The sequence below is a fragment of the Pieris rapae genome, chromosome 10, assembly GCF_905147795.1.
Source record: "Pieris rapae chromosome 10, ilPieRapa1.1, whole genome shotgun sequence".
In the NCBI taxonomy this organism is placed as follows: domain Eukaryota; kingdom Metazoa; phylum Arthropoda; class Insecta; order Lepidoptera; family Pieridae; genus Pieris; species Pieris rapae.
The window spans coordinates 10602359-10618536 of NC_059518.1; the positions used below are offsets into that span (position 1 = coordinate 10602359).

At 31.4% G+C, this 16178-nt stretch overlaps 1 protein-coding gene across 5 annotated transcripts in view; it reads right to left on the bottom strand.

Annotated features, from left to right (window-relative positions):
- Positions 1–16178, bottom strand: part of LOC110999276 (CUGBP Elav-like family member 1) — a 192911-nt gene that overhangs the window by 57106 nt on the left and 119627 nt on the right. For 4 of the 5 annotated variants that reach the window (XM_022268261.2, XM_022268259.2, XM_022268256.2 and 1 more), the window contains 3 exons: positions 14769–14871; positions 12246–12366; positions 8542–8624 (listed from right to left, as the gene is read on the bottom strand). In XM_022268261.2, coding sequence (XP_022123953.1) covers positions 8542–8624; positions 12246–12366; positions 14769–14871 — 307 coding nt within the window. Of the gene's footprint in view, positions 1–8541; positions 8625–12245; positions 12367–14768; positions 14872–15665; positions 15811–16178 lie in introns of those variants that run through there. The other variant, XM_022268258.2, reaches the window with a different exon arrangement.

Here is a 16178-nt window from a genome sequence, read left to right on the forward strand (position 1 = left end):
CACTCTTATGCACAGGCGTAATCAACGATCTCTTAAATACGGCTGGAAATATTCCTGTTTTGAAGCAGGAATTAGCCAGCTGGCTAATGAGCGGGACAATAAGGTCTCTGGACATTTTCAAAAACTTTGTGGGTATATATGTTATTAAAGAATTAATATAGAATAAAAAAAATAATTACGAAAAGGATTAACCTAACCAGCAATTATACCTTCGGATAAGTCCATGTTATTACAAATAACAATTTTGCCGGGCAGGTGTAACAAAGGTGGAATCGGTAAAAGTCTTACCGGATTAACCGGTCCGTACTAATTTAATACTCCGATTATATCTTCCGGGCAAAACGGATATCCAGTTTTGTTCTCAAGAGGGTACAAACGAGACAATGCTAAGCAACTACACTATTACACGGCAGACAATGTAAACTTTTGTTATGAGATAGACGAGATGTTCTGAAATCTGTGATATTATGAAACTTGTAACTGAAGGAAGTTATTAGATAGTTTCTTTGATACACTACTTATCGGCGATAACGCGTATCAACGTTAAATTATCAATAAATTTTGATTATAAAAACTTAGTCGATTTTTTTAATAAGATAGTGTAAAGGAATTGGTATCTATTACTCGATTAATGCTAACTATTTAACATTAACAACATCATAAGTTGGGCAGTTAAAATGGAACATATCGTCAGTAACAAATTAATATAAAAAAAATCTTTTGAAACTTTGTTCAAACTTCAAATGTTAGACATTTCGTATAACAAAATACATGTAAAATAAATTATGTATGATTGAAACTGTAGAGGACATTAGTGGTGATCATTATCCACTTCATATTTCTAAAACAGGTAATAGTACAAGTAGTGTTCCATAAAAACAAATCGCGCAGAAAACTACGCGGGAACTAACAATGCCAGATATTAACCCTTCAGAGTTCATTACATTGGATGGAGTTACGCAGGCATTAAGCCGATGACTGACTAGCTGTCTCGACATAAATCTAAAATCAATAGGCGATTACTTCGGAGGGATCCGGGGGATATCTTAATTGCGCCGAGTTCCATCGCCCACGCAATCTCAATAATATACACGATATTATCAAGTTTCATACACAACAGACATAATTAAGTATCTATAGAATCTTGCCAGTAATTTTCCAACGTTATATTTATACATATTGGAACCTCATCAGTTACTTATATGTATTACAAATAGGAATGGTTATTACTAAACATTTCCTAGGTAACATGACTAAAAGGAAAGTATAGCTTCATTTGGTAGTTTGCTTTAAGTATATTATTCATTTTGGCTATTCTCGAATTGATCTTAAATAGTATAATAATATCGAATACATACGTCCGTATTGGTATACGGAACTTCAAAATGGGAAATAATATTTTGCTTTTCTCAGAAATATAAACATTTTAAAAAGTATGGATCCCACGACAAAACACTTTAAGAAATGTAGATATTATGAGATAATATTATTTCATTCAATTTTTCTATTACTGATAGCATGATGGATAAAAGATTAAGTTATATTTTTTACGCTTTCCAGTTACGAACATTAACCAGATATTTTACGAAGTAGGCTCGATCAGTTCTAAGGTTACACGGCACATAGTCCCTAAAGCCGTAATTATTCGAGTGATTAGAGACGCGTCAGGTCCTCTCAATTAGTCAATTAGTAGGCGCCACGAGTGGGTTTCGAAAGGGATCACCATAAGTTAAATAGACAAACACCCATTTACAGTACTCGGTATGATGAGTGAGTGAGACAGAGTGACAACTGAGTAGCCTTGTTTGTGTCATATTTGTTGGGGTAGTATTGTCACTCTTTCAGAATACCTCTTACAAGTAGTACATAACTGTATGGCAGTTACAAATAAATCTTAATATATAAAACAATGTCAAACTCAAGATTGGCTGGACCGATGTTAGTTATCTCTTTTTTGGTGTATTCTTCTCCGCTGCGAATAGCAAAATAAGTAATATAATATCGGATAAGTTATCGAATAACAATAAATAAATTATACAAATGCAAACAGCATGTAATACATTGATAAAATACGTATCATTTTACCAGGCTTTAATCTTGATCGAAGACATGTGATACCTCATCGAAAAATGTTGTCAATCAGAAAATGATTTACATGCAGTATCGCAATCTTGGCGCTAGAGAGAAGAGGCCTTTGTCTAAAACTGCCATTCGTCTTTCGCAATGGCAAGCAATAAAACATTTCTGTACATGAAAAAAATTTGTATTAATGATATTACCTTAATGAAATCCTAAATTAAGTTTCACTAAAGTTAGTACGATATTATTAGACTGTTAGGCGGAACGAAGTTCGCCGGGTCCGCTAGGTAAATAATTTAAAACGTAGACTCATAATACCGACCAATAAAAATTTATAAACCTAATCTAAAAGTTTAGCTAACCTTAACTTTATTAAAAAAGCGGTCAAATCCTAAAAGGAAGACGTAAGGATAGAATAATCAAAATAATTGTTACAACAAGAATTTCAACAGAGTGCAGTGACCCTCGTAATTTAATGACTTTGCTTTTTAAAACGCAGATACTTCATTAGCGTATAAACAATTTGAAATATGTCCCGCGTCCCTATCGCCGTTACATGTTAAATTCCATACATTTAATAAACTCAACGGGAATTTCAATCAAACACTATTGAGGGAGGGTGTCTTTTGACGCTTGGCTATACTAAAAAATTGGCACACTGGTCGACTCAACATATTATGTTTTATAAGTTATGATAAATTTCTAACCGAGACTTTAACCCTGAACCGAAACCATTTTTTATTCTCCAGTATTCTAATATAAAAAAACATGATGTTACTATAAATTTATGTATTATGAAATAAAACATAATCAAATTCCCTTTGATACATTTATAGAACTTTATATGTCTTAAGCTACTATTCCACCTTTACGCAAAATGAATATATTTTTATGCCTGCGTACTTTGTGAATTTTTACTTAACTATAATAAAAAAATGCTACTCTGTGCCGCTCTTATTAAAATTCCATCCTAAATTTTATCCATATTCTCCGGAAATTTCAACACATATTTGTTACAAGTTTAATCTATTAAGAATTTATATTTTAAAATGAAGACATTCCACAATTTATCAGCGTTTAATAGCTGATTTTGAATGTTCTATAAGAAACGTATATGTAAATCAACTTGATTAAAAAAAAAATTGAAATTGAGATTTAAGCTATATATTACATATAGCCATCAAATTTACTTGAGTGTGCCCAATCAGTTTTCGATGTTTAAATATACCTTTTCAAACTTAAACTCAAACTACTTTATTCCAAGTATACGTATGAACGTCAACATAAAATATGTTACATTCATTCTAAATTAACATTTTCTCCCAGTTCACAAGTCAAGGGTGTAGAGCGGGCAAGAAACTCTTTGCTATTCTTTTTAATCGCCAAGTTTTGAGTTATACAAATTGTTTCATCTGTAGCAAATCAACCCAAGGATTAGGAAGACTTAAATCATCATCAAATTTATAAATAACTTTATTTATTAATTTACGTTCAACGTGAGTTTTGAATAAAAAATATATGATTTAAATGTGGCGATATATCGTAGGCTTACATATTTGGCTTACACCAAAACAAAAAAGCATTCGCAATTTTTTACACTTCTGAAGCCTTTATACTTTTATTTATAAATATACGTTTATTTTTACTGGTATTTATAAATATTAACTCCATTAATATAAGCCTTCGAAATCACTTCTGAAGAGAATATTATTCAAGCATTAATAATTACTAAACTTTACAGAAGTGTAATAAAGACGAAATATTGAACATGTCGGGTTTTATTATCAGCCGTTCAAAGTCTACGTAAACTCAACTTCACAATAGCGTAATAACAAGCAGAGTAGTGGAAGGAAGTTAGCTAAATAACATCACTTACTTTTACAACTCAAATGTATTTTCAAAGAATATTATATTACATTAATTATTATTAAACATTTTCAACGACCTATTTGAATTGAAGAAATTTCAAATTCAAATCTGAAAATATCTCAACCTTTTCGTTAAGGTTAGATGAAAAGTAGGGTTTAGACCCTAAAGAAAAAAAAAACTGAGGTTCTAGTAATTTTAATACATCTAAAAAAATAGAAAAACCTTTTTCATCTACATTAAAATTCTTTCAACAACTACGCCGTTGAAACGTCACAGTGAGAGACTTTTAGTCTTATAATTAAAAAAAGGTATTAGGTCAAATAGCTAAGCTCGTAGCTTAGCTACAAGGTGTCCTTTACTCGGCGCAAACTTACATTATAAAATCACCGTTGGGAGCCATAAGTGCTCCACCTTCGTATCGAAAGCCTTTGTATATTGGAAGCTATTAAACTTATTGACATGGGATTCCAACTTTCCCCATAGCAAGCTTCAGCTAACGACTAGAAATGTAATTAGCTGGGTGCATGTGAGCGGGTGGTCTGTATGTTAATTTTGTATGAATCCATTGATTTGCAACGGATGATTATATAAATCAGATTAAAATTAACCCGAACTATCTAAATGAAAATTCTAAGTTAGATGCGAAAGTATATCCAACAAATAATACATAAGTAAAAATTATTGAATCAAGTTAGTTTCAGTAATTAAATAAAAAGCCAGTGGAAAAGTCACAAAACGGATATCATTCCTATATTTTGGCAACCAATAAGCACTAGGAAAAGTTGCATGCGAAAAGTCAATAGCGATAAATTAATTTTCGACGTTTTTCTTTTGAAAATAATATTTTTTACAACCGGGTAGCGTTTTTCGTGGCAGTAAATTTTCCGTTTCATTCAATATTTTATTTCACAAATCACGTCAATTAGCTTTTAGTTTATTTTATCTAAAATCTTAAAGAGTACTGTATAAATTCCAGTTAAATATTTTAGAAATCCAGTATTAAGGACCTACCTTAACTTAATTACAAGATGCATGCAATAAAAAATCTGAAAACTGAAAATACGTAATATATATACAGATAATTTTGAATTTAGAATTATTTGTATGTCAAAATACAAAGGTAAAATGTTCTCCTTCTTCAATCGGTGATTGCGATTGAATAGCTGAATCAATTATGATTAATTTCATGGGTTTAGATAGAACATGTTTCATCGCACTCACTTATTAATCCTGGCCATACAGTGTTTCCCATAGTCACAAAAATCAGAAATTGATTGACTAATGTCTAGTCAAACTCGCATTAGGGCAGTGATTGAATACACGAGATAAAGTTATAAGAGGCACCGTCATAAATCTAACTTCAGTCGACGTCATTTCAGGGCTGCCACTCTTCAGAAAAAAAAAGTAATGCAGATTTTCAGCATTTTCGTTAAAATTATACGTACTGTCGTAAGCCTAACATACTAAAAGCAGTAAAAAGGACAGCGAGATTATGTGGAAACGGAATGGAAAAAAGAACTCGTTGTCTTATATAAAACAAACTTTTAAGAAATGGTACGCTCTTTTCTTTAAGAACCCTAAGTCGAATTTTTTTAGAGTTACTTCAGTGGGCTGCTGGTTCCCCATAATGGTGGTGCTCGGCAAAAACAGCCTTTGAAACAGCCGTTGTCACAACAATGTTTATGAAGTAAATAATAGATTTTCCCCTGCAGTTTAGCTACTGGGTTCTGCCCAATGGTAACGGTCGGGAAGTATAAGGGGTCTTCATACAAAAAGATATTAATAATGATAAATATTTAAATAAATATAGTATATATAAATATATATATATACTAAGGAAACGAAAGAAATATTTGTATCAAGAAAATAACGGCTATGACGTTTAGTTTAGGTAGTTCGAATACTTTTATTAGATACACGCTTTAATGTTCCAAGTGATTCGAGTAAAGGTCAAAAGCTAGAGCGCATTAAGTGAAAAGCCCCATAAACTATTACAAACAAAAGGCAAACGTTAAAGCGATCAATACAAATCTATAAAGTAGTTGGGAAGGCTTCCCACACTAATGGAGCGAGTCAATTACTTAAGACCGGGGGAAACTCGATCATAAAATCCGGGTATATCGATCAGAGTCCGCCCGTGGCCGCCGGTGCCCGGGTATGCGGGTGATATATAGTTTTTTCCATTTTCAGAACGCTCACCGTTGCCCGATAGATTGATTTATTATAACTCGAGGAGCGGTCGACAAACGGCTAAAGATTTCACGTCGCCTCAAACACTGACAACTTCATGAAACGATATTGGACAATTTGTAAAGCTCACTGATTTTATAGACTCGCTTAGAAAATTTTGCAGACTCCGAAATATAATATAAATGTTATATTTTCAACTATGAATTATAATTGGTTGTTTACACATCCTACATACAACAAACACCTTATATATTAAACTAAATTACTTAAGATATAATTGAAAATAATTGATTGTGTGTAATTTATCAATTAAAACTGTTTTTTTATTTATTTAAATGTAGTACCAATATGATAATTTACACAATTCTCAGATTAAATATTAGCTAACTTCAGTCGAAATATTAATAGAAATTCTTTGTAGGGAAATACAATCACAGAATAAACGATTTTGAATTAATTAACTATATTCTTCTAATTTATACTTAAATTAAAATATCAACAATGTTCACCATAAAAATTTATATCAATCTCGAATTTAAGACAAACTATGCCAAAATTATGAAGTGAAAGATATTTTCTGCCCGTTAAGTAGAAACGGAACCTCACAAAACACTTCAAGTAACGTCTTAATACTTTACAAATATTCCGAACTATTAGTAGACTTCAACAAGTGAGCGCTTTAGTTTAATCCTTTTATTTTATGTTTAAAGTTATCTTTAGAATTCAAAGTTAATAATCTCACAACTTAATGTTTAAAGTGGTTTAATAACAACGGTTGCGGTTGACAAAGAAAATTTTTTTGGGAATTCCACCCTAAAACTGATAAGATTATTCTAATCATTATCACATTACCAAAGGTTTACTTTTTAAAAGATGCTCACGTATATCTATAGTTTATATTTTGGGGTATCTGTTGGACTGTTTAAAAGATATATCGGATTGTCACGAGCTAAAGGTTACATAAAAAAGTAGATTATTATAGGCGTTTGGTACCAGTTTTGTGTACAATTTGAGTATTCTCTTTGTCTCACCAAGGGTCTGGGACAGTCATGACAGTAGCACCACAGATTATATCTGCTCTCGGGATTTTAAATGAATTATATAACACTTTTCCGTCAATAATTTATATTTAGAAACACCAACGATAAATAATCGGGGTGAGGTACTAAGGTATAGAAGAAAATTAAATTGTTGTCTTAGGATCGAGGGTAGGAAAACAATAATTACGCATCGTAAACAGAGCTACGAAAACACTCGATGAACAAAGATCGTCAAACAAAAGACCATACAATTAGACGTCCACGTAATCGCTTCGAGAGGGCATAAATAAGACTCCAACAATTCCCACAATCAGCAAATATTTTGCTCCAATTCGGTGGAAATCGTTCGAGGTACCTGCCCGCCGCTCCCGATCAAAGAGATGGAATCAATCGAGAGAGAAAAAACCACCCCGATAATATAATAGAATTGAATTATCGCCGAACGAAGACTTCGAGTGGGAAGACCGAGGAAATTCAGAATAAAAGAATCGGTAATTCGATTGTGCTCGCTAACAATCGACAGGACGATGTTTGTGCCACGATCGTGTAATGTAATAATGAAAATTGTTATGTTTCGATATTGCAACAGGTCCCGATGAGAAATGAAACGAGAAAGGATATACTGTCAGGGTTGTTGGCGTTTGAAATGGCATCAAAGCTATTTTCACGTCGCTCACTGCGTTAAATCCCTCACTGTGTCTCCCGTGCGTTTTAACATACGATTTCATTAATGAAAAAATGTACTTACTTTGTTGTAAACTAAATTATATTTATTGCGAAGTTACGAATATTCCTTGCATTCTTTAATAAAATATCCTCACATTTCGTATGATATAAAAACGTTTAATTTACGTTCAATTGTTGGTAATTGACTTTTTAACGTAATTGTAAAATTTATATTAAAGACCTCGTAGTATTGATGTCTTAAAATTTATGAAAGAGCGCGAATAACATCGATTAAAGAGTAGAAATTGTATATCAAATTATGCTTTTGTAACAAAAATTACGTTCATTTACCGAGTGTTTCAATTGCGTATCTATTGTTAAAAATGTAGATTTACCATATTTATTAAATGATGTAATACGATGAAAAATATAGGAAGCAATATATAAAATCAATAGTAATTTTTGGTCACCGAACTAAGGGGGCGGCGCTTACGATTTCTAACACACAAAACATCCGTTGTTAACAAATAATAGAATTAGACAGTATTACAGAATAAGGAATAAATTAGCATTACAAAAAGGGGCCACCAATATTTTCCACACGTAAATATCCACTTTATCAATTCTGGGGTCCAGGTGTTAACCACTCGGAGCTCATATTGGTGACCCCAAAACAATGAACATAAAACGCACTTACCCCTGACAAAGTTTTGATATTGTGCAAAGCGTCTTGCGCTTTCAGGGCTGCTTTTCGCGTGAAAAACGTCACAAAACAGCATCCTGGAACAGAAGCGAACGCTTACATGACATAACAGCACACCGAGCGAACGTACATACAAATATATTACGGGTGGACTGTCCACACATCACTTAATATCTCCATGACATCAATGCATAATTAAAATTACCGACTAGACTTACTAAATATGAGTTACGTATAATGCATAGACATCTAAAAAAAACACTGAACATAAACCCTTATGACTCTTTCTTTTTCACATTAAATTTTGCAAACGGGATCGAATTCCGAAAATACATTCTATATACGTTTAACTACTTGATCTTAAAAAAAACATATATTGCTAACAAATATTGAAACATTGTTATATTATTAATCAACTTTTATAGTAGGCTATGCGAGATAAAATCAAGTGCAATAAGCAATTAAAAGTCGGTACATAAGAACATTCAATGTTAAATACCTAGGAAGCTTCAGTGATAATTATATGCTTCACAGTTGAAATTATACCTTGAATGCCTACCTTAAAAAGCCTGATAATTGCTTGGTCCATTTATAAGTAATAAAAGGTGGAACTTTACGAAGTTTTACTATATCTAATATACAAGATTTTGTCAAAAAGGAAATCAGTACTTTACTAAATTACCTAGAGATGGCGCTAATATCAATAGATTAGATTATTAATGTTGTAAAGAATATACTCTGAAATAACTTTAATGGCCCCAACTTATAATAATAGAAAAGCGATACAAAACAATGACCTTGACTTACACGACAATAATCTAATACATTATACACGTACATTTTGTGAGTTTAACAACAAGAGTATGTGTAGAAAATAATTACTTCGGTTTTTCTTTATTATTTGTAGGTATTTCAAAAGTCCTCAGATTACAATTTCCTTTTTAACCGCCTCTAAAAGATGAATAATCTACCTGAATTTTATAGAACCAAGTTTAAGGCTTCAAAGAATTAAACAAAAGATATGTTATTTGTATACGACTTACAAAAGGAAACCCATACAAAAGAGTTCTAACAAAGCAGCAAAAACGTCAACATGTAACATGCGCGGCATTGTCGGAAGAAACAATATCAGGCGAGTCTTAGAGGGTCTAAATTGAGCCGTAATTTAAAGAAACAAGTCCGAGAAACCGTTTCACTCATGAAAGTATTCAGACTCGAGTAGAAACTTCTGCTCGTACTTAGACGTATATTGAGAGTTCTACTAATAACATTTCATCGTAACATTTGTGACGTTTGAGACAAGTATTAGCTAACTTGGTTGACAACTGCCTTCACAGTGGCTTAGTTGGTGGCGATTAGTGTATTAAACGTGTTGTCTATTTTTCAACATATAGGAAACTCCTTTTTCATGATATGAGAAAATATTAGTATCTGAATATCTTCTTTCTTGTAAAGAATGCCTAAAATGTACCCAAATATATGGCGATATTTGCAATGAAAAAAGTTGTGCAAATTAAAAAACGTTCATTAAAAAAGATGAATAGACAAATTACAATTATGCTGCTCTAATACACTCGAATGAAAACGAAAGCATTCGAACTAAATTTGAATTAATCGAGCCGACGAACTTCGGGAAAATTTCGGAAGTTTCTTCAACAAAAAAAAAACTCAATTGACACTCTGTTATATCATTTCTATTCTTGTCCATTGCTCGTTTAATTAAACGGGAATTTTGTTAACTCAGTTGGTTTTAATAAAATTACTAAACTGGGAACGTATTATTTAAGATATTTGATATTTTAATTATTTGTTTATATTGTGTACCGCGAAATAATTTCGTGCAAACATGATCTCCATTTACCATTCTGTTATATGTACATTGAAGGTAGTAGTATAAACTACAGCTTCAATTATATCAATATCATAGATAAGATAACACCTCGATACGTTTGTTGAGATAAGCAAGCAAGTATCTGGTCTTTTATTAGTATATTTAACTAGATATTGTTCAAAACTGTATAAGTGTAACCTGTTGTGGACGCATCCAGTGTGTTTGTATTGTGTTTTATTTTTGACTTTGTTTTTATTATAAGGATGTCTCTGTTTGGTTTCCGAATAAATAAATAAATAAAAACAAAATACAGCACCAAACAAATTGTTATTACACTTCGATCTTGATTCCAGTCGTATTATTGAAGCAGCAGTATTGAAGCATGTGCGGTATCGACTTCGGAATTTTCGACATTAAATACTATGTGAAAAGAAATTAAATATCGATCTCAATTTTAAAAAGCTTTCCTATAACGTATATGTCATAAAGTTTAATAACTCGTAACATATTTGCGGAACGTATCCTATACGAAAAACCGAGGCTTGAACTGACTTCAAAGAAAAGGGTACGTTTTTAATCACGTAGGCTTTTGAAGTGAGTAATAATTGTACACTCGTCTGCGTCTCAGTCTTCGTTTGTAGGTGCTTGCGACACGTTAATTAACCGACTTCGGTTAATAAGACTGAATTCGCGAGTGAGTTAATGATTAAACGTATGGTTATGTTATAAGCCGCTTTGTTTGAAATCTACTCTACGTTGCTCGTGTAACAAACTATTACAGGTCCTTAGCAGATCCATTAAATATTTTTTGAATAACAACATATTATCATTGAACCTATTTCTATTGTTGTATGTGATAACTAGATAAGATTCCAAAGATTCATTTAGTATAGAATAAAATGTTACTTATTATTCATAAATTGAGTAAATCTACACTGTAGGTTCATTTACACAAGTGAAGTGATGAACCATTTCAAAAATATGTTATGCTTAAGATATTTCCAAAGAAAAATGTCTAATGCGAGAATGTCCCGCCTACAGTTTCGCAGAAAGAAATGCCACTACATTATTTGCGTATACGAGTGCTTCAGGTCGGTAAAATTGCTTCCACAAACTGAATGGGATGAATTTATTTTAAAATACCCTAAAAAAGTGTGCGCATTATACCTATATAAAACCAAGTTTAGTAAATATTATAATAATATTATACTTCTGCTCATAAGAACTTTAATATAATAAATCTATTATTCAGCTTTCATTCAGGAGTACAGGAGATTTTAGGCAGACAAACTCTTAAAAAATTTGAACAAACACTATGTGTTTGAATTCGTTCGGCAAGTGTCTATCTATATAGCTTTAAGAAGATTCCTTTCACTAAAATATTATGATTTTGGGAGTAGATTATGATACATAATATGACATTATTCAATAATAATAAGACAGTTATGCATTATACATTGCGTGCAAACTTGTCTCAAAAGTTAAATTTATTTAAATCATTTTGGCAATTCTTATATTATTGGCAGTGATAAAATATCACATTATTAAAATATAGTATATTTTACGTGTTCAAATGAATATTAATTATAATATTTCACGCAAATGATAATCTACAGAATAAACATTCTTTCCAAAACTCGCGCATTAAGTCGATTTTTAAGAAGTCCAGTTTTTTATGTTTTTGGCAAATTATTAAAAATCTTGATTGCCATACAAAAGTTATTTTTCCTTTACACGCGTAGATAAATTTTTGGCAAGGCCAATTTCTTTTAGTTTAGTTTATAGACTAGTCACTAGACTATAGATCTATAGCACATACTGTATAAAGGTTGAAGCCATCAATTAAAAAAAAAAAATAAGTACAAACCTTTACTAGCACCAGTGATCTTATCCCTCAGCACATTTATCTGATGCACCCGACCAAACTCCTCAAACATCAGCCGTAAGTCATTTTCGTCCATACTTCGAGGTACTTGCCCAACGAACATCTGAAATATTAAATCGCTTTCTGGAAAACTAAATAATTAACATTTTACCTATTATACCGTTTGGACAGTGATCATACAATGATGAATTAATAATAATGATCCACCTACGGTAGCCTAAACTGTACCCTACGACGACACGGTAAAGTCGACATGTAAGATCCAATAATAATTTATTTTGTTCATAATTAAATGTATTTAGAGACTAATATTAGTAAGCCCTAAACGAACCTATGAAAATATATTATTTGAACACAATTCTAGTACTAAATCATACAATTTCTATGAAAAACGTCATCGTATGGATAATTTTTCCCAATTCAACACGCTTTCATGAGACATGTGTATATTGGTGTGTTTGTGCAGGCATATTTGGTTATACCGAGCGATGTGAGAATCGCATTCCCTTGATAAGTTATCGCACAATGTAGGTCACCTGAAGTATCGCATCGCTGATCCCTCGAGTTTCGTGATAACAACCTTTACACAGATTATACGTACAGGTATATTCGCTATCACAAAAATATAACTATGTACCTATTTACAGAGGGTCAAATTTTGTTTATAGGACAAAGGTTTATTTCTGCCATTTGCAGTTTTACACTGTACGAAAGCCTGTTATGTGTTTTTACTGCAATTCGTATATAGTATTAAGTATTAGTTATAATAATAAACGTCTTCTAACTTATATAAGAATAATGATTTTATTACAAAGTTGGTTGCAAACCTTTATTTTAGTTTGAGTTTATTATCGGATGTATTATACTTAATATTTTTAGGCTGCTATTACTAATTTAAATGCTTAAAAAGCTTTCAAAATTTTCGAAAATTCAACTACAAATGCCACAGGATAAATTAACATTTTCAAGTTTAAAATGAGGCAATATCATCATAACTGTCTGGAGGGATTTAACTTTTCATTTTAGTTGCAGAGAAAGTAAAACGTTTAATTATTAACATCAACTGCTTAACAATTCTTCACTTAAGTAAGAATGTTTAAACTTCTGTTTGTAATGAATTCCACCTTCTTTCAATTATAAATAAATCTATTTTTAAAGTGGGTAATGAAATGGTAAAAATTAGTTTTACTAAAGCTAAAAGCTAAATCATTCACCTTTTAATTAGAACATTACGTTTTGTTACCATGACTACGATGGAGATAACGGAAAAAATCATTTAACGATCAAGCAATATATATATATAATATAATAAAATAATTGTAAAGTAAAATTACTTTATATACGATTTCAATAAAATGGCATAATTAATAAGTGTTGTTGTGCTAAACTCCTACAATTAAATAAAAAACATTTTCAAGTCAAACACACACACACTAAAGTAGATTATTATAGCACCATTAGCATTTGTATTTGCGATACAAACACACGGAGAGTCGACTAATGCGGCAGGATTTATGAGCGCGGTGTAAGGAACACTCGCCCGGATCAAGGAATCGGGATGTGTTTACACTTGAGGCTTTTCAGAGATTTGTAGTATATAACGAGATTTTCAACCTATTTAATGCTAAGTCGGATAGCAAATGTTCGATATGATAATATACTAATCATTGGTTATGGTCAAATATTTGACTTAATTGTAAGTAATTTAATAGCTGGTAAGTGATTCAAGAAAGTATATGGCAGCGTATATATCTCCTGATTGAGTTTACTTTTTAATCATTAAATCATCTATACTAATATTATAAAGAGGAAAGGTTTGATTTTTTGTTTGTTTGTATGAATTGAATAGGCTCCGAAACTACTTGGCAGATTTGAAAAATTCTTTCACTGTTGGAAAGCTACATCATTCCTGAGTGACATAGGCTATATTTCATTTTCAAAAAAATAGGCATCCTTACTAAAATTACGATAACATTAACATTTGTTTATTATTTGATACAATTCTAACAGATGGCGCTGAGTTAAAGGTAGTAGTTTGGCAAGACGACGTTTGCCAGGTCAGCTAGTGACTTAATAAAAATGAAAGAAAACAATCTAGTATCAGTAATCCATTTGTTATCCATTACTATTTCAAAAAAAACACCTATATACATAATATGACCTTATCAGTTCCTTAATCCCCATATACAAGATAGTGCAACCTGAGTCAGGACACTTAGTGGCAAGATAGTACCGTACATAACCTCTGAGAGGCTGCTAGCCACTAAGGAGACGCTTAGTAAATCACCTATCATTGGTATCGCCAAGCGGTTTTGAATTTCAAGGGGTATCTTGAAAATAGGTTCATAAACAATTAAATTCTAAGAAGTTCAACTTGTACATTATATAATTCAATTTATCAATATAATAAATTATGTAAATTATTAAACATCTTTGTCTAATAGTTTACAATAATAATAATTTTAATAAATATACTGGTATTAAAATTAAAATAGATTAAAATACCTTAATGTAGTCAGGGTCTGGCATCTCCGATGTCTCGTCATTGTTGTTGTTATTGATACTCGTACAGTTGTTGTTATTATTTATATTCATATTATTTATCCCACTGAAACAAACAGAAACAGCCATTTAGAGTTGTATTGAATCTACCTGATAGCTTTATTCACACGTTTTTAAGGAACCAACTGTAGTTCCATATAGTTACGAATAAAAAAAGGAAAAACGTAAAGAGTTATTGGTCTTCAAGAGAACAGCATACCACTAGGCTCAAACCTAGCCTCCTGGTGTATATGGGCAGCGGTAAGTATTAAATTCTCAGTGAACTGCTTGCTCGTTTGCATTCTGCCCCATAAAAAAAAAAAACCAAATAGGTACTATTTGAAATACGTTGGTCCCGTTTACTGTTAAATGTGCCCGTAGGTCGCTACTCAAACAATATCTATACAAAATGTATCATGCTATTATGTTACGCCTGGCTATTTGATTTAAAATATTGCACTAAAGGTCTTTTGTTTGTTTGATAAATTTATTTTAAGTTTGCTTCTTTATGTGGTTTCTAACTATAGGTAGTGGGTTATCATTACCTTAGAAAATAGATGATACATATAAAAATATAATTTAGGATGTATATATATATATATATATATATATAAATAATATATATATATATATATATATATATATATATAAATAATATATATTGTTACTAAATTGCAGAAACCAGCAAAAAATAACTATTTTGGTTTGTTTTGCTACAACCAATATAGCACTAACGTCTTTCAACTTAACAATTTAAAATTAATAACAACTAATTGGTGAAAATACAAGAAAAAGATGAATTCCTTCACGCCGTAAACAATAAATCTAACCTCAAAAAGGTATACACTGTCACATTATTACCTGAAATGTTTAGTATATCTTGCCGAGCCTGGCTTGTACCCATAGTACATATTTGTGTTCATGTTATCACTGATAAGAGGGAATATATCTCCTGATAACATTATCACTTTATAACACGATCAACGCGTCTCGTTCCAAACCGAACACACTTGCCTAACATTATTGCATTTTTACTATCAGTATTAAGGTAGAATTAAAATGTATGCCGAACTCAAGCGATTTTGAATTTAAACTACTTGATTTGAATGTATACATTTCAATAGTTTATTTTCAAGTGTTGGCCAACCTACACCATTTTATAAATATAACCGAGTATAAATTAACCGAATCAAAATTTTAATTTTGTTTAAAATATTGAAATTAATCAAATTTGTAATGTTGAAAAATATTGTAAATATACCAAAAATATATTTTAGTAACAATGTTTAAACACGCTGTAAAAATTACCGTTTTGCCGATGAAGACATTTTGTCACCTTTTAGCCCATTTGAAGATTACAGCGCTTAAAATACG